Raw genomic sequence first — 10234 nt, forward strand, 5'->3', positions numbered from 1 at the left:
TCTAGGTATAAAAGCATCTGCAATACAATTATTATTATTATTATTATTAACAACACAAATAATAATAAGAACATTATTATTATTAATAATAATAATAATAATAATAATAATAATAATAATAATAATAATAATAATAATAATAATACAGACCTCCAAATAAAACTTACGCAGCTGGGCTTTATTATGGTGATCAATTTTCACTATGTCTGTTGTAGGAATAAACATTTGTTCCACCCTTCGATCTTCTCCCATAATGCAACAGGCAACAAAGGAGAGAGGAAGAGAGCGACGGAAAAGGGGCAAAAAGTTTTGAGATGCAATAGGCAAATAATTCTGTACCTCGAAGACATCTGGACGGGCCAGTTAACAACAAAGCAGGCTGTGACATTTTCGATGTCATTGTCGGTTCTTGCCACAATTCATACAAGCTGGGTTGTTTATTTAGCTAGCAAGCTAGCTAGACGAGTCGGACCTTAGTCAAAGGTGAAGATATATGAAGTAACGTTAGCTAGCTTGCTACTTTAAACTGTTCTTCACCAGACATTATTTGTAAGAGCTCCGTTAAACATCACTTCGGACTGGTCTCAGTGCAAATTGGAGAAAAACACTGGTAAGTGTGAAAAATAATAAAACAATAAAGGAAATGGTCAGGAAAGATTTTTTTTTAGTTTGGCTTGCTGGTAGCTAACATTGGCTAGCTACAAAAGATGTGGCCATGACTGTCACCTGGCTAACTCGCTAACATTAGCTTGCTAGCTAGTTAAACTGTATGTGTTAACAAAACCGAAGCCCGTATTTATCATAGTAGAATGCGCCAGCGTACTTATGCAGCGTTATTACTACGCAACGATATTGGCGTTATTAGCAGGAATCTTGTTGCTTTCGTTTATTGTTAAAAAAATGTATAAAGTGAAATTGTCAAGAGTGAGGTAGTTGGCTAGCACAGACACTGTTAGCTAAGTTGTAGCAAAATTAGAGGGATTCCTTTAGCCAGCTAGGCCTTTGCTAGCAGTCTAGCTTGCTAACTTGAATTTACTGCTTGTTAGTTAGCCAAGTGGATTTAATACGTAGCTAGTGATTTATTGGTCATGCCTATCACGGGTTTGTTTAATTAGAATAATATTCAAACGACTGTATGTCTTACTAAAGACTTCAATTGAAGGAGCGATTTGATTAACAAAACCCCTTTGTCAGTCCTTTGTGTCAATCTAGCCGTTGGCTAGCTAGCTAGCTAACTTTCAATAATTGATCTCAAGCATAGGCTTCGCAGCAAGTCTTAGGCCCAAGCTAGCATATGTGTAACTAGCTAGCTAAGTTGAGGCTGGTAGTTGCATTAAAATAAAAATAAAAATTGAGAGTGAGAGTATTTGTGGAGATTTATTCAGGGATTTTAAAACTCTTGGTTAGGTCGATGGGCTATTGATTGTTATAGAGAAGCTAGGCTTAACTTGCTCATTCACCTCTGTGTGCAGTTGACTCACTGAGAATTCAAGACAAAGCGTAGTGTATGTAGCTCGTTAGCTAGTTGGCTAAACGTAAATCTTCATATTTCTTAACATTCCTCAACAGTCTTCCAGTTTTCCAAGTAATGTCCGCCAGTTTGTTTTATGCATTCTTGTCGTTAAAGAACGAACAGAACAATTTAGCGTGGCATTTCACTCATATATTTGCAGTACTTGTTATTATCACTTATCTCGACTATGGCTTTTATGAGATTTAAAGAAAATAAAATGGGGGGCAAGAACGTTGCCCCGTGGTTTTTGGCTGCTCATCTGGTAATTTTCATGAAACACTTTATTTTCTGAAATAAATACGCGTGATGAATAATGAATAAAAATGAATAATTAGTCATATACGACAGTGTTGCGTACACTGATATTAATGTTTAAAACGAGCTGCCTAAATGGTTTTACTGCAGACTGATTGCACTTTCAGAAATTGAGAAACTTTATTTTTTATTCACAGTTGGGGGCCTGGAAGGCATATGGAAGAACAGAACACCGAAGTGTCAAATTCTGGTAAGCCAAGTTGTATGCTGTCAGAGAATATTGGTTAATTCACTTTGATCACCAGTTAAATGCTCTTACGGAGAAGAGACAGATGTGTTTACATTATTAATAGCTGTATACATCCTTCCCACGCTCCTTTCAGCACAGCTCTCTTTAAAGATATCACTCGTATATGCTTTTTGGCTTAATGGAGAATACTCCACCCCCTGTAAGAACTGTATTGAGGGCTTGGAGTTAGAACTGAAATCAATAATACTGTGGTGTTTTTATAAGTCTGAAATCTTTCCTAATTAAGACATTCAGAACTTCTTAGAAAATGTTTTAGTTTGTCTTTTAGTTGGAGTTGGGGCTGATGTCAGTGTAGGTATAATAAATGGACTGGATGTTTAATCGTGGAGTCAAAAAGGGTGCACACGAAAATAATTGAGTCAGAGATGTTAGGGAGGTAATGGTTGGTTTATTTCATAATTAAACTGTATATTGTTTTCCTAATACATTGGAACCTATTATATGTGGGTGCTCCCTGTTGACTCTGCTTATTTACCCAGTCATCTCTGATGACATGTTGCGGGTTATTAGCCCTGTCAGCAGTAAGTGTTCATTACACATGGGCTTGCCCCAGAGCTTTTTAACTGTTTCTCATTCTAGTGCTGGCCAGATTAGCATAGTGCCTTTGCATATCTACTCAACGATTTATTGTACATAAATTATTACAATTATTTATTAATTTCGAGACTCTGTCGTAGGCAGTGACTTGGAACACCCTCGTTGAAAGATACTCAAAGAGGAAGTAGTGCTGCAAGAAAGTGGGTATAGGTGCAGAATAGTAAATGACACATTAATTAAACATCAAGGTAAAGAAAACAGTTACAGTGCACGCTCAGCGTGCAGACAGAGTTGGAGGCTTGCAGCTGACATCATGTGTCCACAGACCACCACATCAAAGATGTATTCTTGAGTGGTCACTTTGTTCAGTTATTCCCTTATTTCTGTTTTGGGGAATAAAGGCAGGTAGAAAGTTCAGAAATTAAAATTAATGTGAAATGATTGCTGCTGAGTGACTGCAGCTTTTTTTGAGAGTTTTTTTATTTATATATTTAAAAAAAAAAAAGTACAATAACGCTTTGTTAAATTTCTTAGGCACGACAGCCCTGGGATGTGCATAACAACGCTGAGTAAACTCATGAAAGGACGCTTCAGATAAGATCTGCTCCACTGAACATCGCAGGTGAGGCCACACCCCCGTTCCCTCGTTGGGAGGGAGGGGGCGGGACTTTCAGGATGAAGAAGATTAGCCTTAAGACGATACGGAAGTCACTCAACCTGAAGGGCAAGGAGGAGGGCGGCGAGTTTGGGGTCCAGCAGCCGGCGCTGGGCTGCAACTTCCCTAAAGATGACTCCCTCTTCAGCGGGTGCTACAGCAAGGACCTGGCGGGGTGCGACCTGAGCGAGGAAGAGGAGAAGCCCGGGCACAAGGGCCGCTCCAAAAGTGAGAGCCTCATGGGGTCGCTGAAGAGGCGCCTGTCCGCCAAGCAGAAGCCCAAAGTCAAGGGCGGGTCCCCTTCGGTGGACTGCGCGGACGACGACACCTTCTCGTCCTCCTCCGCCCCCGTCGGCCTCAACGACATCAAGGCCCAGCGGCCGCTGAGGTCCACCTCCCTCCGCAGCCACCACTATAGCCCCACCCCCTGGCCCCTCCGACCCGCCAACTCGGAGGAGACCTGTATCAAGATGGAGGTGAAGGTGAAGGCGTTGGTACGCTCGACCGGGCCCAGCCCGGCCCTCAACGGCGTCCGGAAAGAGTACCAGGACCTGCGGATGGACAGGGTCTTCCAGGACTCTGCCGACGTGCTGAAGAGCGCCGAGCCCCAGAACGGGGACCTGCACCTGGACATCGACGAACACGTGCCTGTAGTCTTAGGACTCACCCCTCAGGACTATATTCAGTACACGATGCCTTTGGAGGAGGGGCTCTACCCCGCGGAGGGGTCGCAGCCTTTCTGTGTGGACAGCTCCTCCCCCATGGAGGTGACTCCGCCCGCAGAGGGCGGGCCCCTGCCCGTGGTAGAGGGGGCGATGGACCAGGACCTGGGCTTGCCGCCGGACATCTTCATGGAGCCGTCCGTGAACGGGCTGCTGATCGGCTCGGCGGGCGTGGTCCTCCAGGGCTCCCGGCTGGACGCCCCGCCCCTCTCGCCCCTCCTCCCGCCGCATCCCGCCGGCCACGGCCAGCGGGGCTTCCACGCGTTCGGCGGGGCGGACGCCCAGGTGGCCGAGCGGGTGCGCCACCACCTGAACTTCGACCCCAACTCGGCCCCCGGCGTCTGCAGGGTGTACGACGCGGTCCGGAGCAGCGGGCCCATGGTGGTGACCAGCCTGACGGTGGAGCTGAAGAAGCTGGCCCGGCAGGGCTGGTACTGGGGCCCCATCACGCGCTGGGAGGCCGAGGAGAAGCTGGCCAACCTGCCCGACGGCTCCTTCCTGGTGCGCGACAGCTCGGACGACCGCTACCTCCTCAGCCTGAGCTTCCGCTCGCAGGGCAAGACGCTGCACACGCGCATCGAGCACTCCAACGGCCGCTTCAGCTTCTACGAGCAGCCCGACGTGGAGGGCCACACGTCCATCGTGGACCTCATCGAGCACTCCATCAAGGACTCGGAGAACGGCGCGTTCTGCTACTCCCGGTCCCGCCTCCCCGGCTCGGCCACGTACCCGGTGCGGCTGACCAACCCCGTCTCGCGTTTTATGCAAGTGCGCTCCCTGCAGTACCTGTGCCGCTTCGTCATCCGACAGTACACGCGGATCGACCTGATCCAGAAACTGCCTTTGCCAAACAAAATGAAAGACTACCTGCAGGAGAAGCACTACTGAACCGCTCGAGCAGGACGCTGATAAGGGGACTGGTGTTGCCACTTGCACTTTCTGGTGTCAGTAAGACGGTGGAATTCATGGATACAAAGTTTGGTGCCATGATTTTTTTATTTTTTTGTTTTATTTTTGATTTTTTTTTGTTGTTTTGCATCAATAAATTGTGTATTAGTAGTATCTGGATCTCCCTTTTCTAGCTAGGATCTTAAAATTAGTTGTTGCTCAGACCCACACTTAATGAGCAGGAATGGATTTGAAGGGCACAATAGTACTGTTGTGATATTTACATGCATGTGTAGAAAGATGATTTTAAGCTTTTGAATTTGGTTATGAGGATCATGCTTAATTGAACCTATAAGCCATAAAAAAGTGATGCTACAGTTTTTTATTTTTATTTTTTTTGGTTCCATTGTTTTTTTTTCCAAATAACCAAAGCACATAGGAATGCCATGTTTAGCTTGAAGGGCATTTGTAATTGCACAGCCAGGTATAATTGATGCCCAGCAGTTTGAAGTTGTCATCGTTTGCTAAGGCTGGGTTTGCATTCGTTGACCAACATGACGTCTTTGTTCATGCCGTACTGTTAAAAATAATAGTTTCTTAGAAGGATATACATAAAGCAGTTTTCACAAAAAATAAAATAAAATAAATCCAAGTGTTAAGAATAGCTTTTGAAATATTTTTCCCCGTCAGATATATTTTTGAAATGCTGCAGTTGCTTCATATTTCAGATGCGTACTCTCTCCATATTTTGTAAGGGTTCAGTCAACACTATGCTGTTTAAATTATATCCAGTGCTAATGATGCTCTTAAAGTGATTTTTGTACATTTAAAGTTGACACAAGGCACAGTTGTGTGATTTTTAATGCAGAACACACACATTTTTGTACTGCATAAATCACTTAGCCTTAATGCGTGAAGCTCAACGTCCAATCACTCTTGCGCACTAAAAATGGTTTACTTAATCGTGTTACAGTTTAAGTCATCAAGTAAATTCCAACCCTCGCAGTTTGGATAGTAATTTTCAATTAATTTGAAGGGGTGTTTTGTAATATAATTTAGCTGGTCGAAAAGCATTTCCCTTGTATGCCTGTTCAGATCACACCATCACATTGGCTTATTTCTAGCGAGATGAAAAATTGAAGTTTTATTGAATATGCACTATAGATAGTTTTTTTAAAACTCAAAGTTATTTGAATTTAATTTCTTTTAAAATATTAATAGTGGAATTGTTAAGCATTTTCATGTTACAATAGTGTTAGATTTATTGCTTAAAATATTACACAGATCCCCCTGAAGCAGCACTTTTTGCTGATTGTCTGCAAGGACTCCTTTCCTCCTGTGCAAACTAGCATGATATTAAGTTTTAATTACTAAATTAAATCTGCTTTAGCAATGCTGCAATATAGCTCATACGGAATAAATTGCTGAGTGGGTATTTGTGTGTACTCCCAGTCTGAGTAACAAAGGGAACTGTGGTTGCTGCAACTTTTTCAATTTGTTGCTGTTCTGTGAAACCGGAATCTCAAAAAAAAAAAAAAAAAAAAAAAATCAAACAAACAAAAAAACATTTTTAATTGGGGAAAACAATTTAAAATCTGAATTTTCAAATTTGCCTCAATGGGAAGGAAACCATTCAGGAAAGCAAAGTTTATGTTTGTGGGCTTGTGGGGGGAAGGGGAGAGGAGGGGGGGAGGGATCGAGGTTAAAATAAAGGTTGTATTTATGTGTCATGTCCAGGTACTCGTATTAGGAGAATATGAACGCAGGCTTATTTCTGTTAACCACCTCTTTGATTTCCCTGCCGTCTCCTGGCCTATAAATGGCACGCTCCATAACACCAGTGCAGACACAAACTGGCCCCATGCGCCTTCAGAGTTGCCTGCCTATTTTAATTTCAGCTGCTCTGTCCCTCTTCATATATTAATTTCCTGAGCGCGTCTCATGCATTAGACCTAGTTTTTGTTCGGGCTCTCTTTCGTAAAGACATGACATTCTTTGATAACGGCGGCATGGGTTCTCAGTATTCACACATTTCTCAGTGGAATCCATTTGTTTTTTGTTGCCCTTTCTGTCTTTGAATCTCTGACATGATTAAGCGAGTTGGGCTGCTTTTTCTACTGTAGCTTTTATAGTTGGTCAAGCTGCATAGAGTCCTGTGCTGGGACATTGATCTATGATGATATTGGTTCCTTCTTGAACCTTTTTTAACCTCTGGGTAAAGGGAAAGAAAACAGGCACATGTGTTTTAACAAGGGATTTCACTCTACCTTATTTTTAGTATTGTACATGTCGGCTGATATAGATTAAAATGCCTTCAAGATTCATTTTGCTTCTGCCTTTTGCATGCAGTTTAATTTTTAGTAAGGCAGGCCGTTGTGGCAGTTTTGAAATTGTCACCTTGCCCACCCCCACGCCTGCATTAAGCCCTACAGAATAGTGCTTTTTCCTGAGCTCCTGGACCTCCTATTCGCCCAAACGGGTGTTGGTAATTGCCATTATTTTTAGTCGGAAGGGGGGGGAGGGGGGTTAAAGGGCAGACTGCAGGGCTTGGGTTGGATCTTGCTCTGTACTTTCCTTCACTCTTGGACTTTTAACAATGGACCTTGTTGTCTTGCTCACAAATGGGTTGAACACTATCTTGCTATTATGTAACATCGCAGTTTGAGAAACTTTGCATTTGGCCTGTTTGGTTGACATAAGGACATGCTTTGTGAGGGAATTTTTAAAAATCCCCATCTGTATTTTTTCCCTCATGAAAATCAACTGATTGAAGGTATTTGGGAAATGTTAATAGGTAGGGAAGGTTGGTTATAATGGGTTTGGTGTTTGCTTGCATTGAACACATGGTGAGCTTGAATGTTCAAGACGAGCAGTTGGAGGTTCATTATAGTTTTTTGGCTTCTCTTTGCATGTAAAGTTTTGTTTCATCATTGGGTTATGGGCGTGAGTACCTGTTTTGGGAAGGAGTGTTTAGAATCAAGACATCAACAGGCAGCATGACAGTATTTGTTGGTGAGGACTGATGGGAATCTTGCCTGCATATCCGTGGGGTAGATGCATTGGTTTTGTGTAGTGCATTATGGGTTGCCTGTGTGTGTTAGTTATCTGACATGTAATTGTGAGGTAATTAAGTTGACCTCTGAATTGGAGTAATGTAGTGGTTGAACGTGTGCTTGGATAATGTGGCTCATTGAATGCGTGATAAACGAACATTAGCTAGCCTAAATGCTACTTGTGTTGCCACAAAATGGAAATGAAACAAATGTACAGAAAGGCAGTGCTGAATGAAAGCAAAAACAAATGTGAAGTTCTGTTTAAAATTTTAATTTTAGTACCGTGTTCTGGCGGTTTCTTTAATCCCATATTAGCTACAATATTAGATGTACACAAACTGAATTGGATGAACACTGAAGTGAAATTAATTTTTTTTGTTTTCTGCTGTGATCTTCCAAATACTTCGGTAGCCAGGGATTTGAGTGCATTTTGTTTCAGTGATTTGCTGTTTGCCTTGTACATGATGACTGATGTCAGACTGTGGCTTGTTGGAATTGCCGAAACATTACGTTATTACTGTTGAGCACTTGACAAGCTTCACCTGTTATGTTTTTATTTTGAATTATTTTTTTAATTTAGGTTGACCATGCTGTGAGTGAAAATGAAAGTTTACATTTAATTCAGCAACGTCTCCCTCGTTTCTGAATTCTTTCATGAACAATTTGGTACAATTTAAATCTTTATTTTCTCACATTAGTGCTGCTCTATTATTTTATTATAATGGCCTTTTTCTTTACTAAAATGAGAAAATAGAATGTCAGTTTCTAATGTACATAAAACACCTTTGGCTGTAGTTTTGGGAGAATCAAATATAGCTGTGCGTCATTTTGTGGAACATTTCAGACAGAACGATGGCTACCAGGCCATTAAGTAAATTCTAGATAGAATTGCAGGCTGTTCCAGTTTACATTTTAGCCAATTATAAAGTATGTTGGGAATACAAAAGTGTCATTTTCCAATGTCCCTTTTGCTTTTTTTGTTCTTTTTTTCTGGAAAGAATATTTACTGATTTTTATTTTTATTTTATTTTATTTTTTTTTGCACATTTTTGAATACAGTTTAAAAAGTTGTATCGACTGATACAAATTGTAAATAAAAGACTTATTCACAAATTCTTGGTGCAGGTTTATCTCAATTTTGGATTTCTACATGATGCTTAACTTTTAAAACTGATCCTCTGATGCATGATAATACCAGGAAGCAAAAATAAACTTTTGTGGAATATTTGGTCTTTTTGAATTGGTACAGTTTAAAGTAGCAAAAAAAAAACAACTATCTTAAAGCCATTGACAAGTGTGCCTCACCTGACCCAACTATTCCAACCTGCTGAGCTTGTCTGGTGCAACCCCAAAAGCTCACACAAATAAGATGGCCAAACAGATTTGACATTTGTTAGCCTCTTTTGCCCAGCCTTATGAAACCCATTTCAAAGCCAGTCTTGTCAGTAAAGGTTCTCTTTTTAGAAAGTTTGGTTGAATTTGGAATTTCATCTCTACAGCCTGATGTCTGCAAGGGTATCTGCACATAGATGTGCTGTCTGAAATGTCCCTTGAGGACCAATAAAATTCCAAATAGTTGCTTAGTTACACATTTAAAAAAATGGCTATTGCTTCTTGACTCTTTTAGAAGACAAACTGATTCTGTGGCTCTCTCTAATGTTGGAACCACAAGAGTGTTACAATGGAAGGATACAGGTGAAGGTGTTCCTTTGAATAATTTATGTTCTTTCAAGCCTCATAAACACATTTGGAAAAACATTGAGCTTGTAGTATTTAGTTATTTAATGAGGCCTGGACCGATTAAGTGAACGACTAATTAATCTTACTTGAGACTGTTACCCCAAATTTGTCCAAGGGGGAGATATTAACAGAAATGCGCTGAATAAACAGCTTTATTTTTGTTTGTGTGAATACATTTCACAAGCAAATTAATTGCAGAGGCATCAAATAAAAATGAACGATCAACAGCTCATTCAGACTCACTTGAGATAAACTGTTGAATAATTTTTTTTTTTAACTTCATTTTGAATTAAAGTGCAATCACTGTGTACATGGCCTCCAGGCCTCTCCATTTGAAAGCCCTTCAACGGAGCTCCGAGTAGCTGAGTCTGTAGAAACTCACCACAAGGCCTCAACTGAGCCCCATTACCTAGACGTGCCTGGTTTGAGTTTGGGCTATGCCGTTAGTCGACCATATCCAGGAGTCTGCCGTGACTACACAATTTTCTGCATCCTGCGGAAGTAAAGTGTGCTTAAGCCAGGCTCCGTTGCTCTGGTTACTGCTACATTAGCAGCCTCTAG

General features: G+C 41.6%; 1 protein-coding gene across 1 annotated transcript; it reads left to right on the forward strand.

Moving 5' to 3' along the window:
* Positions 1-256: 256 nt before the first annotated feature.
* Positions 257-9046, forward strand: LOC118234163 (suppressor of cytokine signaling 6-like). Its single transcript, XM_035430551.1, has 3 exons — positions 257-610; positions 1966-2018; positions 3150-9046. The coding sequence occupies exon 3, from the start codon at positions 3291-3293 to the stop codon at positions 4878-4880; it is 1590 nt and encodes a 529-aa protein (XP_035286442.1). The 5' UTR covers positions 257-610; positions 1966-2018; positions 3150-3290; the 3' UTR covers positions 4881-9046.
* Positions 9047-10234: the final 1188 nt, after the last annotated feature.

Source organism: Anguilla anguilla, chromosome 8, assembly GCF_013347855.1.
Source record: "Anguilla anguilla isolate fAngAng1 chromosome 8, fAngAng1.pri, whole genome shotgun sequence".
NCBI lineage: Eukaryota > Metazoa > Chordata > Actinopteri > Anguilliformes > Anguillidae > Anguilla > Anguilla anguilla.

Bases quoted from the DNA above. Each gene is read 5' to 3' on its own strand.
- LOC118234163 (XM_035430551.1), top strand. From the start codon at position 3,291: ATGAAGAAGATTAGCCTTAAGACGATACGGAAGTCACTCAACCTGAAG.